Genomic DNA, 18,798 nt, shown 5'->3' on the forward strand with positions numbered 1-18,798 from the left:
ATATTTAAAGGGACAAGAAATTACTGTTATTTTTATTAATAATATTATTATTCGTCTTGAAACTACAGCTGGTAATCTGTTTTTCCTGAGGTTGTCTGAAATCTTTTTATTCTAGTCATTTAATGTTTTTACCTTGTGGTGCTGATGTAGTGAACTGGTACAGCAAGAATTTGAACCCATTTTAATGGGATATAAAATTAGGTTTGAAAAACATTCATGATTGGTTTAAATTTTCAGTTCCTGCAGCTTATGAAGGCAGTAATTTCACTGGATGTTTACTGACAGTGATTTTACAAGGGTCAAACTTTTCTTTAAAAAGAAACAAAAAAAGCAAAGTAATCTGCTTTCCACCAAAATATCTAAAACCTGCAGTGCTGAAAGAATATGTTACATCTATTTGGTGACAAATGAAAAAAATTGATTGGATTTTGTTTTCTTTTTAAACTTCTTGGCACTAGAATTTAATTGTTATATCCTGCTTTTTTAAAACTAAGATATAAAATCCTATTTGAAACTTGTACTATTATTGGTCCTTTCTGTATATGCTAAATATTTGATGAAGTATTGTTTTGGTAGGAGGAGGAGGAATTATTTCGGTTCACATTTTTGGGTTTGTGAAATTCAGAAGCTGTTTTGCTTCTGAAATTTAAGTATGCATGTTTCTCTAAAATGTTGTAAAGTTTTCTGAGCATTTTTTTAGAGGAATAACTTCAAAGATAATTTTTGGCTTTCTATCTCATCTAGCAATGAGGCAAATTGGTACTTTTTTCAAGGCTATTCTTGTGCTTACACAAGCAATTTTGTTGTTGAGGAAGTTTTCTGTCTTCTTTTTTAAAATTTATTTATTTGTTTTTTAATTTGTATTTAATTTCCTTTCTCTTCCAAGTATCTCCGGTTTCTTTCCATTGCTTAGATATTTCAACAGAGAGTATTCTTCATGTCATTTTCCAGAATCTTCCAAATACCCTTTGGAGATTGCTCTTTTTAATTACTGTGTGACTACACATAACATGATGTCTGAAATCTTCATTTACTGTAAATCCATATTCAGTTTTAATTTTTAGATACCTATAGCTGCGGAATCCTCAGTCTTGTGAAATTAATAAAGTAATTTCTGAAATAAATTATATCTTCTATTGTTTTATTTATAACCGTTCTTAAACCCATAAAACTGATTTTATTTGAGCTATCTGAATATATGAAGCTGCTATACTCTGTCTACCTGTTTTTCCCCTGTTGTCCACATAGCGTTATACTAAGTTGAACAATCATGTCAGTACAACTTTAAAACAAATGTTGTTTGTTAAGCATATATTTAAATGACAAAATTATTTTCTGTTACTAGGTTTATCAAGAGTTACAAGAAATTTGGTGGCCCTCTGGAGAGGTAAAGTTGTTTGATTATTATTTGTGTGGAAACTTGGAATCTCTTTTTTATAAAAATTAGAATGTACCATGTAACTTTAGTCAGTAAGGGAAATTCATCATGAATATAGTGTGACTTTAATGTAGTACCTTCCATTTCTTTGTGTATCGTGTATGTGCAGACAGCCATACAACAGACCTTGCCATCTGGAGGAATGTTTCCTTTATAGTTATCTGCTGACTTGTTTAATCTTCATTGGTGATAATCATTCACTTAACATGTTTGATAAGCCTGTTGAAAGCCCATCAATTTATTCACTCTGACTGTCAAAGTTAGTTTTGCATTTTACATATTGTCAGTTGTCCTTTTTAAGCTTCTTTCATTTTTTCCTGTTTTTAGAAAAACTTCCCATCCTTAGAAGTATTAATACTTAGAAATATTTGTAGTGCACATGATAATTTGATAGACATATGTTAATGATTCATTTTCTTTTCTAAAGAAATGTGCAGTAACTTAACACTAGGCTGGTTAGGGTTCTTTACAGTACTTGTTTCATTGTCGTCAGACCTAAATAATTTGGGTTTTTTTTCTTGGATCAAAATTGTGCACCAAATAGAAACAACAGATGACTGGTACATTTTGTGATAATTTCTTTTATTTTGGAGTCTGAAAGAATCATTTGTAACTGCCAAATTTTCAGAGTTACAAAAATGAGTATTTTTCTATTATTACAGGTTAGATGCTGTAGCTAGAGATGCTGAGCTGGTTGATAAATCAGAGACAGATCTCAGACGTTTGGGAGAGCTTGTACATAATGGGTGCATTAAAGCCTTAAAAGACAATTCAGCTGGACAAGAAAGAGCAGGTACCGTATTTAAGGGGCTTGAGGGGACAGTGAAAAATGTCAGGAAGAATGAGTTACTCTTGCACTGTGATCATAACAGAAAACGGTTTTGTTGAGAAATACAAAAATGTTGGTGTGTGTACTGGATGATTTAAAAAAAACAGTGTTACAGTAACATGACCTTTTTCTCTTTCTTTGTGTGACTTACTACTGAAAAATGCAGTAGTATTTTGCTTTGCTGTGAAATTTAGAGGTACTCCTGTTATGTAGGGGCTTTTCAATTTTGAAGCATTTAATTCAAGCATTGGGCCAAGAGAAGGTGATGTAATAAAACTGATTTATTTACATTTTTCTGATGTTATTTGTAAAGATAAATATTTTAATAGCTTTGTTACTTATTTTAAGGAGGTAGACTTGGGAAGGTTAAAGGCCCAACATTCCGAATCTCAGGAGTGCAAGTAAATGCAAAGTTAGTCATCTCTCATGAAGAAGAGTTGGCACCATTGCACAAATCCATTCCTTCAGATCCAGAAGAAAGAAAAAGGTACTGTTTTTTGCATATTTTAAAGGGAATAGTAATGCAGAAAACTTACCAAGTCTTACTAGCGCTTTTTTTTTTCCTGCAGCTTTGACTCAACACTATTTAAAGCATTGTCCCTCTAAGAACTTTAAGTCCCTTTAAGAACTGGCAGTGGTAATCTCCTCCACACTCGTACTTTGTTTTTCCTTCCTTTGCCACAGAAGCCAGTAACAACATTAACTTGCCAGTTGTATTTGCTATCAACTGTGTTCAGTTACTAATAATAATTAGGACTAGAATTCAAGCTTGCTGAGGAGCTAAATATGTAATTTCTTCTTGAGAGGAGTATCAAAGTGCAGCAGTAGTTTTTCCTACCCTCTAAAATTGCCACCTTGTGTACTGCAGTTCCTAAATGATCCACTTAGAACACTTGGTTGATGATTTTTGCTTTTATTCATGGGTAGCTAATTCTGTCACACAGCTCATGGTACAGACAGATACTTGTTCTTCATATTTTGGTCCTAATCAGCTTTAGGACATATTCCAGTGCTGATTTCAAGAACTGTTTTATAGAAATAAGAAAAATATTGTGATAAATATTTGGATTAATTTTTTTAATTTACCAGCGTCTTAGCAGAGAAAATAAATCCAGTTATAATACCTTTAATATGTTCCCTTCCCCCTTGCTAAGTTTCAGATGTAAAAATCATTTATTTGTCTTTCTAATATATTTCTTCTAGATATGTTATCCCATGCCACACTAAGGCTGCTCATTTTGATATAGATTGGGGTAAGGAAGATGATTCCAATTTGTTAATAGGCATCTATGAATATGGTTATGGCAGCTGGGAAATGATAAAAATGGATCCTGATCTCAGTTTGACACAGAAGGTATGTCATCTATAGTAGTCTATCAAGGACTATTTGCTTAGGTATTGATGCTGCTAGGTAATGTTACTGAAGGAGCTTGCTTTATGATAAAGGAAATTGCAGAAACGTCAGTTGTACTTCATACATAATTCATATTCTTCTTGTGGTATATTACTAGATTTGGGGGTCTTGAGTATTTTGAAGCATGGTCTTGCAGTTGTGTTTTGATATTCTCACGTGGTTGGCACTGTGTAATTTGATTTTTTTTCAGTCTTTACCTTCTTTATCTCTGATATTCTGGTTTTGTTAACTTTGTGTTCTTGATCTCTTGAGAAGGGAGGTTTTTCTAGAGATTTAATTTAGTTTCTCCATCCCCGCTTAATCCCCAGGTTCTTCAGTTGGAGCTGTCTTCCACTACATTGAGAGTAGCTGTACTAGAATTAGTGCAATAGCTTCTTAGCAATAGTGAGCAGCAGATACTGAGGAAAAGCCTGGGGTGAAGTAAACTTTGTGACAGTGCCAACAACCTGTAGCTTTGGGATTTGAGCAGCCAGGTTTGTGTCCGAATTTGTTTAATGATTCCTACTTCTGCCTTTCATTAATTTGTCTGGCTTTTGAAACCACGTATATGTATTCTTGGCAGCTGCATTTAGAAGATGAATGAGTCAGAGTCAGGAGTTTCTGTGACTGACTGGTACAGGTGCCTGGAATTTCTTAGATGAAATACCGGAGTGGAGACAGAAATCTGAGGCTGGTTTCTTGACTTGGTTTTAAACTGTAAGGAGATTTACAAGACTCTGCATTGGTTGCTTGCATTGGTTTCGTTGGAGAGAAGTGAAAACCTGGGAGAAATTCTCGTTTGCTTTAAACATTCTAACATATTTACTAGGTATAGGTACAGTTGGAGTGGATTGTTTACTGTGTCCTTTTGCACAGCTTTTTCTGTTCCGTGCACTCCAGGCTAACATCTAAAGTTGATAATCTGTACTCAAAACTTTGATGCTACCATTTTCTCCTTAGATTTTGCCGGATGATCCAGATAAGAAACCCCAGGCAAAGCAGTTACAGACCCGTGCAGACTACCTCATTAAATTACTGAATAAAGACCTTGCGAGGAAGGAAGCACAAAGGCTTGCTGGAGCTGTAAGTAAAATGTGGCATTCATTAATAAGGTAAAACAATATGCTTATGGGCATGTCACCTGATCCTTTCTGATTTATTAGTTCTGCACTTTTTGTTTGTGTAGTATTACTCTATTGCTAATCGTAATACATAAGATGAACTCAGGATATTAATTGCAAGATTCATGTTGTATTATTCCCTTATTATTTGTGTGTATTCTCTACTGTTGCACTAAGCTCTGTCTCCAGTCCTGAGTGAAGTGGTGATCATTAGTGGCAATAAGTAAAATAAAAGGAATCCTCTTTTTGATGTAAAACCAAATCTTATTTTGGAAATATAGTGCAAAGATGCTTGTCAGTTGACATGATTAAATAGACCAATTTGTATTCAGGGCAATTCAAAGAGGAGGAAAACAAGAACTAAGAAGAATAAGGTGCTAAAGGCTGCAAAATTAAAAGAAGAAATAAAAAGTGATTCTTCACCACAGCCCTCAGAAAAATCAGATGAAGATGATGATGAGAATAACAAGGTATGTTTCACACCATAAAGATGTCTATTCAGTTCTTCCTGTTAGTACCAATTTGTATTTTATCTTCTCCTCAGCTTAGTAAAATTAGAACACCTGGAAGTCATCCTTTTGCCATGGCCACTATGGCAATCGATGTTGCACCACTACAAGCGCATAGAAAACTCTGTCTATTTCAATTTAATGATAAACTAATAAATTATGAGTTTTTCAAATTGTTATAAAAATATTATGGTCTAGTTACTAGTGATTCTGCTCAGTTTCAACATTTTTAAAGGCATTAGCACTGTATTTGCTAGAAGTGCAAATCACAGTTGTAAAACTACTGGGGTTTTGCTCATTTCTTACAACTACTGATGATTCTTAAGGTAAAGGGTGTTTTATTGAGGCTAGAAAAATATTATCAAGCTTGATTAGAGTGAGGAGCATAAAAAATTATATTTCAAGGCTTGCATATGAAAGTTTGTATACATCATGGCTGTCATTTTTCAGAAAAACTATTTAACCATGTTGGTTTTTTTTACTTCTGGCTATTAATCTTAGTATTATGCTTTTGTTGTGCCTTTTTATTTTTGTTGTTTATCACGTTGCAAAATCACTAGACATAAAAATTTTGATTAAATTTAGGGTCATGCCACAGCTAATTTGAAAGCATTTGAAATAAGTCACTGGAATTCTATATGTATCGTTAAAATACTCTCTGCTTGGTTTAAAGCAAACAGCTACAAGCCATTGTAATTGTCTACTTGTTCTAAAATTAAAAATACTTACGGAAATACGTAGTTAAAATTATCATTAGAAAAACCGTGATAAATCTATGAAAAAATAGTAGTTTTTAACCACTCTTTCAGTGTATGTATTTAAATTTTACTATGAAGAATAAAATACAAAGCCAGCAAAAAAAAATTCAGTGTAGACTGCCTTGTGTTTATAGTTACAATAATTTGCTTGGAATGTAAGACTAAGACCTGTAAATGTTGTCACAATTCCCAGTAAATTAATGGTGACAACAGAACTCTAACTAAGCAAATTAATTGTTCAGGCTGCTTTAAAAATGAGTGTTAGTCTTCATCTCCACTCAAAAGTGAAGACACTTCAGTCAGTTGATTGACTTAACTAGGTTTTGAGAAACTGCCTAGAATGCTGTCCTCTCTTTTAAGAACAGGTACTCATCACTTCAGTACTTTTGGACACTGAATAACAACTGCATTTCTGAAAACTGGACTGTAAACTACAACTGTCTTGCACAACTGGCTTTAAGTAGATTCCATACTCTGTGCAGTACTTAAAATTTAACTATTTTACTGCTAGAATTATCAGGAAAGTTTTTAAGTCATGGGATTTTTGCTAGAAATTTTCCATGATACCTAAACACTAAAACACAGCCCTGGTTTGGGCTGATAACTTCATACCTCTTCTAAGTAACTTGTTCAATTTAAATACTAGACAGTATTTCATCTGTTTTTATGCAACAGATAAGCAGTTCCTGTATGTGCTTTTCTGGTATGTTCCAATAAATTCAAACATGATAATGATTCTTCCACCTGTGGTATAATAATACTTTATATTTTTTTTTGTGCCTGAAAGGATATTAATTTCCATCTCAGACCTTCTCAGTGAATATTATAAAGAGCAGTGAGTTCACCTCCGAACAGTTAAATGGGGTTGGGGCAAAGCTAATTAGATCAGAGGTCTTCCAACATCTCCCATCACTTGACTGTCCTGACTGCTCAGGTCAGTTTTGCAAGACCATACTTTCTTTTAGATTTCAATTCTTCAGTCTAGCAACCTTTAAAAGGGACTAAATTCAAAGTTTATTCCAAGTTGAATGGATACAATTTCTCATACCTACTGCCTCTACCAAGTCTACCTTGCTTTGTCACATCAAGGAAGTGAGGGCATACCTCTCATATTTCTTTGCCAACTGCATTCAGTTCTGTTTGCGAGGTGATTTGATAAATCTACATCCAGAATAAAAAATGCACAGATAAAAAGTGTTTTAATCTGATAGTTGCAAAATTTGCTATAGGTAGGAACCCAGTCTGACGTGACATATATGCTTGCGTATTGCAGGATGAGATTGTTTCAATGAAACATCCGCATAAAAAATTTAAAGCAGAGAAAGAAAATGAAGAAAAGCCTGAGCCAGATACTGGTATAAAGAAGGAAGCTGAAGAAAAAAGAGAGACAAAAGAAAAGGAAAATAAGAGGGATTTGAAAAGGGAGAAAAAAGAAAAAGAGGATAAGAAAGAATTAAAAGAAAAGGATATTAAAGAAAAGAGAGAAAACAAAGTAAAAGAATCCACACAGAAAGAAAAAGAAGTAAAGGAAGAGAAGGTAACTAGGTTTACTTGTCTTACATAGTGCTAGAGAAGGCCACCAGGTTTATATGAATGATTTTGAGATGAAAAAGTATTTTGGATCTGATCAGTTGTCATTTCATTGAAGTCTTTTATGCCATTTGAAGCTTTATTTTTACTACCTGAAACCAAAAGGACAGGCATTTGAAATGAGGAAGTTCATCTTCAATGATATATCTCTTAATTGGACTGAGTGTGTGCAAAAATTCTTCCTTTCTGTTTTCCATTTCACAGAGCAAGTAAAATATACTGTCATTGAATGTCAGCATAGATTTTATTCTTATACATTGAAGTAGTTATGGGGATTGTCATATGTTATAATTGCAGAACCAAAATAAAATGTACTTAAATATTTTTGTATCTTGTTCTTAGTTAAATGAAATAAAATCAGAAAATAAGGAAAAAACTAAAAGAATTCCATTGCTGGATACTCCAGTTCATATTACTGCATCTAGTGAACCAGTTCCTATATCAGAAGAATCTGAAGAACTAGATCAGAAAACTTTTAGTGTGGTAAGTCCCCTTCTGATAAATTAGTGTGTATACTTAATAGTCTAAATTAGGACAATTGCTGATATGCTTGATATTGAATACTGTTACTTGGCACAGTGACTCAGGTCTCACATCTGATGTGCTGAGTCTCACATCTACAAATGCTATTGACAGTGTACTGAAATAATTTTTGACTTAGTTCTAGCAGTTGTATTTTGACTTTTTGCAGTATTTATGCAGGATAATAGAACAATGTATCCAATAATTTGTAGGATTTATAGGTTAAGAATATAAACTCTATAAAGATTTATCCTCAAGAATCACGTGCATATCCTGCTTCTTAAAGAGCAGATGTGAATGAATGTAGTTGGAATTGATGGAGTCCTTGACTTCACCATATCATATATGCTTTTCTTCTTTGTAAGATAGCAAGAAAAACTTGGTTTCAGCAATTACCTTCTGAAGTATAGGAGACTTTAGTTAGTAAACACAGGAAGGAACAATGCTAAAGCACTTAGAAATATATTGCTGAGGTAATGTCTCTGACACCAAAAGAACTGTGTTTAATCCTTACTGCTTACAAAAATAGAATTAACATTTAAAAAAAATGCGTATGCACAATTTATATGAAGTTTTGTAGATTGTCTGAGGCCTCTGGAAAAGTATAAGAGAGTTACTTTGAACAGCTGTGGTTGTTTTGTCATTCACATTTCAACAGATGTGTTTTTGCCAGCCAGGTGTTTGTGGGTGCTGGCTGTGACAATGCCAGTAGTATTCTCATGAATGTGGCAGTTACTGTCCATGGATTTATTCTAAACAATCCAAATAACTCACGTGTGTTTTAGCATAGGCCTTGAGTGATTCAAATGAATATGTCTGTGTGGCTAATGACAGAAAATAATTTGATTTCTATGTGCATTTATATGTTTCTGATCTCTTCTCTATTTAAGAATTGCACTCTATAAGCAGTCTTTTAAAAAGCTACTTTAATCCATGGTAATTGCAATATATAAACCAAATGCTTAATTACTTAGTGGCATGAGACAGCAATGGAACAGCTTCCCCAGTTTTTCTGAGTTGTCCCTAGATGCATACCTGGTAATGGTGATATTCCATTTCATTCCATTCCAGGTATTTGTTTGGTTTTTCTAGGTTTGGTAGCGTGTAGTGGGGAAGAATGGGGGAAGGAGATGATTGGTGTTTATCATTATGCCATGGTCAGGTGCAGTCTAATATAACGTATTTAACTGCACTTTCAAATGGAAATGTTGTTCAGGCTTAACTGATGGATTGCCCATGGTGACAAGGAGGATGATATGCATGTTTTCCATGCTGTTGGATTTCAGTGCATGAGTAAGCAAGTGTCTGCAATTTAAACCAGGCCAACTGGATTTATGTGGATTTATTATTAAAACATTGGATTCAAAATATGAAAATTCAAAAATGCACGACCTTTATCTGTGGCTAGTCTAGGCATTTCTGTGGCCACATCTCGAGTGCTGTGTTCAGTTCTGGGCCCCTCAGTTCAGAAATGACATTTTGGTGCTGGAGTGAGTCCAGAGAAGGGAAGGGTCCTGGAGCACAAATGTTATGAGGAGTGGCTGAGGAAGCTGGGGTTTTTGAGCCCAAAGGAGGTTGAGGGGAGACTTTACCACTCTCTACAGCTGCCTGATAGCAGGTTGTACCAGATGGGGGTCAGGTCTGTTCCCAGGGAACCACTGAGAGTACAAGGAGAGGCAGCCCCCGGTTGTTTCAGGGGAGGTTTATGTTGGATATAAGGAAAGATTTCATCAGTGAAAGAGTGGTTAAGCACTGAACAGCCTGCTCAGGTAGGAGATAGAGTCACTATGCCTGGAAGTGTTTGATAGAACAACTGGATGTGAGACTTGATGGGGATAGTGATGTTCAGTCAAAGGTTGGGTTTAATGGTCTTGGAGGTTGTTTCCAACCTTTATGGTGTTACACCCAAATTAGCTTTCTTCTAGGTAGCATAACTTCTGCTAGTATCTGCATAGGAGGGAGGTTTAAAATGTGCTCAGTGAAGTAATTTTCATCCTTTGTTGAATGCCAAGTGCAGTGGTTGCAGAAAGTTTTGAAAAAACGTTGGAAATGTACTGAACACTCATATTTAATTTTGACATTAAGTTTGTATAGCTTTGCAGGTGCTATAAAAAGGATAAGTCTTGTTCTACATGCTTGTCTCAAAATTTTAATTGTAAAATACAAGTAAGTCCTTTTCCTCAGAAATCCTGTATATTAAACTAGTGCTTTCTCGGATCCTAGTGTGGTGTCCCACCCTTAAGGGGAAAGCATCACTCTAGATTCTCGGTGCTTGAGAGAGAAAGGAACAATAAAAGTGAGAGGATCTGCAAAAGCTTACAAAGTTTTATTAGTAAATTACATACTTGGAATGAAAATCAGTATGTTAGTCCCTGACCTGCACTATAAGCCCAGAGCAGTGGGTTTTGAACAGAAAAAAATGTAGCCTGTAACCCACAGCTATCTTGTGTTTGAGACATACACATTAGCACCTTCTACACCTTGATATATGTATCTTATACAATCTAATGCTTTCATAGAGAAATTAATTTCTGATTGGATTGATAATATTCCAAAGGAAACATGTAAAACATTTTTAAGATCTGTGAGGAAGTCTTATGTTTCATTTGACTTCTAACAATATTGTCTTTACCTGTGGTTATATATCACAGTAAAAGGTGGGTTATGCTTTAGAATAAATCAATCTTTTGAATTTTTTCCATTTTGCAGTGCAAGGAAAGAATGAGACCTGTCAAGGCAGCATTGAAACAGCTGGATCGACCAGAGAAGGGCCTTTCTGAAAGAGAACAGCTGGAACATACTAGACAGTGTCTTATCAAAATTGGGGATCATATTACTGAATGTCTAAAGGAGTACACAAATCCTGAACAAATTAAACAGTGGAGAAAGTGAGTTATTTTTCTCAGGTTTTACTTGGAAAAGGGAAATCTACAATTGATTCCATTGAGAAGAATGGGGTTTAGTTATTTATTATTCCCCCTTTCTTATATCTTTCTGCTGTTTTAAATAGGGCTCTATAAAGAGGTGATTTTACATTGTTATGACCTGTAATGGATTGACTTTAGACATTGATGCAGAACCCTGTATTTTGTCCAGAGGGTGAAGACTTCTCTCTGCTTAACACTGACAGCAAATGCTGGGTACTGGTCACAGTGTACCACTGTGTTTAGTCAAAACCTTTCTTACCTTTAAAGATCTGGTTTTTCAACTTCAGGCCATTTCAGTTTTTTTAATAATTCCTGTTGAAAACATGCAGTTCTAAAATTGTGTTGAATGTATGATTCAAAGTTGTAGAATTCTTTTTTAAATGTACTCTAAAATTATATTACGTATTATGTAATAACTACGACTTGATAAAAGTATTTATCATAATGTAATCAGATGCACTTCAAAAGTGAGGGAAGATTTTGCAGCTATATCAGGTGACAATATAAAAAGAACTAAGAAAAAATCTTATATTTCTTTGATAAGTTCTTAATGCAATTTGACTTACATTTTCAGAATGTTCACTTAATATCTTTATGATTGAAAATATATCCTGTGATTATATATATCCAATTCTTAAATGTTGCATTTTCTTGCTGAATTCTGTCAGTATAATGGGCTTCTGCTGATTTTACTTCCTTTACTTGAAAATACTAGAGAGATACAAAAACAAGATTCATGTCTTCCATTTTGGTACATTTATAATTATTTTAAGCAGAGTAATAGAGCTGTTATTCATAATAATGCTATGATATCATGTGTAGATAAATAAAATAGATATTTCGGGTACATTTGATAAGTAGTGTAGATTATATTAAGTTAGAATGGTCTCATTAGACACACCATTGACTGGTTGCTTACTTACACAAACTTCTGGACAGAAATTACCATGTTTAAATAATCACAGTGAAGGAACATGCTTTTGCTTCCTGAACCTCCACACTTCAAACATTTTTGTACAGTGTTATTCTGTAGACTCTTCTAAGTATGCCACCTGCAGATTTCACTTCAAAAAATCAGTATCTGTTAAAAAAACTTTACCTATAATCATGGAAGGAAAAGTTTTCTTCAGAATTTTGGCGTCTTGACAGCAAAAGATTTAATTTGTTCTTCTTTGGTTCCTTCAAGCACAGCTTAGGCAGAGATTTATTATCCTGAGACTTCCATTCTCTTTCACAGTTCTTACTTGGTTTCAAAAGACTTGACCAGACTTCCAAAGTCTGTGGAAAACTTCTCTTGCTGATAGTTTAATACAGTAAGTTTTGCTGGTCAAGTGTCTTAATGCTCTAAGAGATTTCAAGTTGGAAAGAATTTTTACTTCCTCGACATACTTAAATTTTTTATTTACAGACTGGTAAATGCTCAGAATTAAAAAATAAAAATTAGAAGATAAATATAAACTGATAGCTATGTTTTTAATAAACATTTAAAAAAAATTTAACAGAATTCTTATTAGTATTACTGTCCATGCTCTTCACACTCTGAAGTACTTATGATAAATATTAATAAGTGAAAAATTGTTAATGGAATCAATCTTATAAATGTTTTATTTACAGCTGTATAACATTTGTTGTGCAAGTAGCAATACTATGTAGATTATATAGCATTTCAGATTTACTCAGCAGTGTTCAAATAATTTCAGTCAAATCCATGTTCTTCTACAGGGAAAAGAAATTTAAAGAGTAATTACAGCTTCTCTTTTCTTCTTCCTCAGAAATTTGTGGATTTTTGTCTCTAAGTTTACAGAATTTGATGCCAGAAAGCTGCACAAATTGTATAAACATGCAATCAAAAAACGTCAAGAATCTCAGGTAATATTTTTACATCCTTTCAAAATACACAAATATATATTGTAATTATTATAACTTTTACTAGATATAAAGGATTATAAAGAACATGGAAATACATTTCCAGCTAGTATTTGTGTTTGCAGTATAGTAGCCTCTCTTGTTAGGGTATTTTTCCAATGTATTCAAATGAGCTTTGGGATTTCCTAATAAGTGCATTTACCAATGTACTTGTCTTTTTTAGCAACACAACGATCAGAATATTAGCAGCAATGTGAATACACATGTAATTAGAAATCCAGGTAAGTAACTTTTAAGTATATTCTTGTGTTAAATACCTTAAGTTTTCATGTTTATTGCATTTCACATGTCTTCTGGGTCTGTTTCCTCACAGTTAAGTACCACAGAAGCTAATTTGAAAAGCTTCACTGATTTGCTGGTGAAATCCAGCAGAGTGCAGAGTGAAGCTGGTACATACCAGGTTATTTGAGCATCATTTAAAAAAATTAAGAAACAATTTTTGTGTTAAATTTTGGACAAGGCAAGAGGTCTACTTAAAACCTGTAAACTCGGAAATTCTGTGACTTTGTAGCTGTTGCAGTATCATTATGGTGTAAGAAAGCAGTTTATTAGTCAGTCACAGTCTGTCATTAGTTAGAGGGGCTGTCTTTATTGTTGTCAATAACACTGACTATTTGTTTTTTTCCCAGGTGTTCCCACACTCCCCTTTTTGTATGTAGTGCTTTTTTTAATCTTGTGTTACTGAGCCTTCAAGTATATTGTCATGGACTTAAAATCAACAATCACCACTGAAATTCTTTTGCTAACAAGGTGTATCATTAAAACTGCTGCTCATACTGAGTCCACTCCTTCTTAGAGAGGAAGTTGCTGCCAGTCTACCTAAATTGCTCTACTGAAGGTGTCGTCTACTCCCTGCTCATTTGGACACTGAGCTTCATAGACTGATTGGAGAAGTTAAGAATTTCAGTTTCCAAGTCCTACACATCTATATTGTAGCTTGCTTTTGTCTTAATTCTGAGGTTTTCTTCTGTTCACTGGCATTAGTGCATTTGATTTTCATCTATTTAGATATTGTTTCTTTTAAATGATATCCCTTTCATACTGGTTTGCAGCTGATGGGTAGAAGTGTTGTTTGAATTAAGTGAAGATGTTACCATACTTCCTTTTCACCTCTCCTTTATTAAACAGATGTGGAAAGACTGAAGGAGAATACAAACCATGATGACAGTAGCAGGGATAGCTACTCCTCTGATAGACATCTGTCACAATACCATGATCATCATAAAGACAGGCATCAGGGAGATGCTTACAAGAAAAGTGACTCCAGGAAAAGGCCCTATTCAGCCTTCAGCAATGGAAAAGATCACAGGGACTGGGATCACTACAAACAAGAGAGCAGGTGAGTTTCTTGAGCAATTTTGAAGTCTGGTCAGAATTCCCTCTGTGTTTTTCTAGTTATGCTTGTTAGGAAGCACCAAACAATTTTTTCTGATTAACACAAAATTGCAGTAGTGATCTTTCTCTGATGCAGTTCTGTCACAATTTTACATAATTGTGGCTCTTGATGTGTTACCAGTGAATCTAATACAAATAAGTTCTTATTTTTTAGATACTACAGTGATAGTAAACACAGAAAGTTAGATGACTACAGGAGCAGAGACCACAGGTCAAGCCTGGAAGGGAGTCTGAAAGACAGCCGGGTTCATTCGGATCACCGTTCCCACTCAGACCACAGGATACATCCGGATCACCGTTCCTCTTCCGAGTACAGCCACCATAAATCTCCCAGAGATTACAGGTACCACTCAGACTGGCAAATGGACCACAGAGCTTCAGGTAGTGGCCCAAGGTCACCACTGGATCAGAGGTCTCCTTATGGATCAAGATCTCCCCTTGGTCACAGATCTCCATTTGAACATTCATCAGATCACAAAAGTACACCTGAACATACATGGAGTAGCCGGAAAACATAACAAAGACTGATATTTTCTGGACCTTCTTTTAGCCATATACAGTAAATTAACACAGTAATTGCCTTACATGACTTGAAAGATACAGACGGGATATTCTATCGGTAGCAGTATTGTTACTTCTTTCCAGGATGCAAGGTCTATTATCCCAACAGAAGAAAAATATTTTTGTATTTAAAGTTTATGCTGCACTGTGCTGCAAATGCTGTGGCACGTTTTTTTAAGAAATGGAAGATGTTTACTTTTACAGGGACCTCAACACTGCCCATTTCAGACTGGATCTTACTATGACACTCTTCATGTCAAAGTGGTTTGAGGCTGATAATGTTTTAAGTTATGTTTGTAAACGAACTTTTAAACACTGACCTGTGCTCATATTTCAGGAGGGAATGGGGAAAATATTTTTTTTTTTTCTTAGTAAAGAACTCTCAAGGACTTTGTTCACTTTCCAAAGCTACTTGTTTACATTGTACACTGCGACCACCTTGCCGCTTTTCATCACAAGCTTGAATATTTAAATTCTGTACCTATAACTGTAAAATAGCCAGGATTTGTCCTGTTTGTGATCAGTTACAATGCCTTTTTACAAAACAAACAAACAAATAATAATAAAAAAAAGCGAAACACAAACAAATGGCTGTAAATTGTTGTAAATTTATTAAATGAGCTTTTTGCCCCCTCAGGCTTTTTTTGACTGTTCCTTTCCCCACCAACTCAGGACATCTTGTCACAATTATGAAACAAAATCAGTGTACTTACATGTTTCAATAAAAGATTTTGATGGAGTCACTGCTCAGAATGTAAAAATGGGGAAAGGGAACTTTATTCCATTTAGTGCTCCCTTTTTTGGATACTTTAAATACATGTTTTAGTTTGTGGTTTTGTGGTTGTTTTTGTTGGTTTTTTTGTTTTGTTTTGGTTTATTTTTTTGTTTTGTTTTATGGATTTTTTTATGGTTTGGGTTGGTGGGGTTTGTGTGGGGGATTTTTGGTGTTTTTTTGGGTTTTTTGCTAGTTGGTTGGTTGGTTGGTTTGTTTGGGGGGTTTTGGGTGTGTTTTTTTTGGGGGGGGTCTTTTTTCCGTATTAAACTGTTGGTGTTGTGATTGTTTGTAATGAAATGGTAAGAAATATCCAGCTAAACTGTGCTCTGGAAAGCTTTTCAGGTGCATTGGTTTTAAAGGAAGTGTGTAAAATACCTGAACACTTCAGTATCCAAATCAATCAAAATTAATTGTAAATTCATATGTTCCCTCTTCAACATGGGCAATAATGTCAAATGTGCTATGCAGGTAGTTAATATTTTAGAAGATATGAATTATGACTTTATTGACAGAATTGTTACAATGCACACTGATTGTACATAGATAACTTCTATCTGAAAAATTAAATTTAAACTAAAAGGACATGTGGGTCTTGTAGTTTTCTGCTGTGTTTTTCTATGTAGTGTTACTTTTCCCCAGGTTTACCATAAAAACATTAGAAGTACAGAATTTTAATCCTTGTGATAAATAGAGAAGGTACTTAGCCTGGCATCTTGTGGCAGGAGCTACATCTGCTCCTCCAGTTTTTCTCTGCTCCTGCAATGTGGAGTATTTTTTCCAGTTAAGCAGGATTATATTAAAGCATTACCATAGAACCACAGTCTGTCCACAGAGTATCTCTGAGGATCTTTCTATAGGCACAGTTGCTGCACATTAAGTATTAAGCTCATTTAGTATAGGCTGAGAGTTGCTTAATTAGTACTGCTTTGTTTCTTAACTTTTCATCTTCACAGGATCTGAGGGGTTTCAGTGGTTCTGCTTTCCAGCTTGATTGTTGAACAGTTTTTAGGCAGCAGAGTCTGATAAGGCTGTTCATGTGTACCATGCACATTTCACTAGCAAGGGTGGAAACCTAGAAGCATCTCCAGCCACGGACACAATTCTTCCTGGCTGGGAAGCACCCAGGTGCATCCTGGAGCACAGGCAGGGTGTTCCCATGTGCCTGGTTCTCCACGTGTGTGGCTGTGATCCAGCACTGTGGCCTCACGTGTCGTGCTTGGTCTGTACATTTCTACCAAAGGTACCTCAGGTCTCTGATATACTTGGTGGCTTTGATGATGTGGGTCTTTGGGAATTAGTCCAGTTATGCTTTGTAACTAACTTATTCAGTCATGTTTACAGGTACATAAATCACATTTGCAATAGTTTAATTTTTTTTCCCCCTCTGGTTTCTGTTATGTTTTAAGTGTTTGAAATTACCTTCATTGCTGGTAAGGCCTGTTCTGGTGTTTCTTACTTTTCAATCCCACATCCTCTGCAAATAAGCCATTTATCATTCAGTCTAAATGAAGATTTGATCCTTCTTTTGCTTATTTGTAATGAAAAGTCTTCAAGGAGTGTCCAGTTCTGAACGTTGGGTACTAATGTTGCCTGCCTGTTAAAGATTTTGGGAAGTAAGAATTCTGAGGACTGCAAAAGAAATCCTCATATGGCTTTTAATAGAGACCTAGGCATTCTGTCTACCCTGCATGGAAGTCTAAGACTTCCATCTTAATCCTGTTCCATATTTCTGGTCTGCCATTCCCAGCACTACCCAAAAAAGAGCAGACTGTTGTTAAATACGAAAAAGCTGATTAAAAACTGTATTGCTGCTCTTAAAGTTTTAAGGACAGAGAAATGCATATTCTAGTTGCTCTTAGTTGTTAAGGGTGGTGATGTTATCATTTACCTGCTCACAGTTGCTCTGTGTTTTCCTCCATTTTGATCCTCCATGTGATGGTGTCTGAGCAGCATCCAGACTGGTTTCTGAGAGTTGTTGGTTGCTGGTTTCACCACAATCAGTAGGACTTGGAAAAGACTCAGGCACCAAGCCCTGAAGGATGGCAGTTCCTACGGTGGTAACATGACAGGAGTGTGCCCTGATGTCCCTCTGAGACACCAACTGCCTAGGATAAATATCTTGGATGCCCTTTGGAAGTTTGATTGGCTTGTTTTGTCCCTGTGTGATAGTTTGGTATCCACAAATGTATCTTATCAGTTTTACAGCTCTAATTGTGTAGCTGCGAGGCTCCACTTAAAATATAAAATCCCAGGGAAGTACTCTGGTAGCAAAGCAGTTTTAAGGAGCTGTTTCCATCTCCAGTGTTAAGCCTAGTGTTGTGCTGAGTGACAATGGCTCTTTTTGGTAGGAAATTACCTCACCATTGCTTAGAAATTACACAGAAATCAATGTAGACAATTTATTGTTTCTGTCAGAGAGTAGTAAATAATGTTAAAATCAGTAATACCTGGTATGAGTTATCCATTTGTACCAAACAAGGTTTGTTTTACTGAACTGTGTTGGGACAGGTATGTAGTGTCACTTTGTCTTCATTCTTCCCACAAACTAGTGTGGCTGCACCTGAAATTTCAGTTTTGTTCTTAAAATGTTATGCTGAGGCTTTTATTGTGAAACAGTCTGGAACAGTGCTAAGAAATATAGTTGTGTGGGATGCTGACAGGAGCAGAATGAAGGGAAGATTCATGGAATTGTTTGTTTCTTAGGCTTGTTATTTTCCTCTGTATTCCATTTACCTGTCTTAAGATATAAGTTGAGAACATCTGAGTAATGGTAAGTACCTTCTGGCCCACCTATCCTTAAACTCCCATGGTGTATTTGGATATAGCCAATACAAACCCAGCATTTCTAGCATGTATTTTCCAGACCCATAGCCCTACCAATTTATTGGTAATTATTTTATTTTTTTGTATTTTTAAAGCAAGTGAAAAATTGCTTTGGGATAAAAGACTAAATTTAGTGATGATTGTTAATTTGCATAAAGATGTAAGAATTGCAGTTGTCCTGTTGAAAAGAAAATAACTATTTCTGAACCTTGCAAAACAAAATAATTCTGC

The 18,798-nt window shown here is 35.1% G+C and overlaps 1 protein-coding gene across 2 annotated transcripts in view; it reads left to right on the top strand.

Annotated features, from left to right (window-relative positions):
• The window catches only part of CHD1 (chromodomain helicase DNA binding protein 1), a 54,773-nt gene extending 38,447 nt beyond the window's left edge, over positions 1–16,326 (top strand). For both annotated transcript variants that reach the window (XM_056512996.1, XM_056512995.1), the window contains exons 25-37: positions 1,346–1,387; positions 2,101–2,231; positions 2,616–2,754; positions 3,471–3,621; positions 4,621–4,743; positions 5,114–5,251; positions 7,322–7,585; positions 7,981–8,121; positions 10,870–11,048; positions 12,860–12,956; positions 13,177–13,234; positions 14,142–14,352; positions 14,563–16,326. In XM_056512996.1, the coding sequence (XP_056368971.1) occupies positions 1,346–1,387; positions 2,101–2,231; positions 2,616–2,754; positions 3,471–3,621; positions 4,621–4,743; positions 5,114–5,251; positions 7,322–7,585; positions 7,981–8,121; positions 10,870–11,048; positions 12,860–12,956; positions 13,177–13,234; positions 14,142–14,352; positions 14,563–14,926 (2,038 nt within the window). In that variant the 3' untranslated portion in view covers positions 14,927–16,326. The remainder of the gene's footprint in view (positions 1–1,345; positions 1,388–2,100; positions 2,232–2,615; positions 2,755–3,470; positions 3,622–4,620; positions 4,744–5,113; positions 5,252–7,321; positions 7,586–7,980; positions 8,122–10,869; positions 11,049–12,859; positions 12,957–13,176; positions 13,235–14,141; positions 14,353–14,562) is intronic.
• The last annotated feature ends 2,472 nt before the right edge of the window (positions 16,327–18,798 follow it).

Source organism: Oenanthe melanoleuca, chromosome Z (assembly GCF_029582105.1).
Source record: "Oenanthe melanoleuca isolate GR-GAL-2019-014 chromosome Z, OMel1.0, whole genome shotgun sequence".
Taxonomy (NCBI): domain Eukaryota; kingdom Metazoa; phylum Chordata; class Aves; order Passeriformes; family Muscicapidae; genus Oenanthe; species Oenanthe melanoleuca.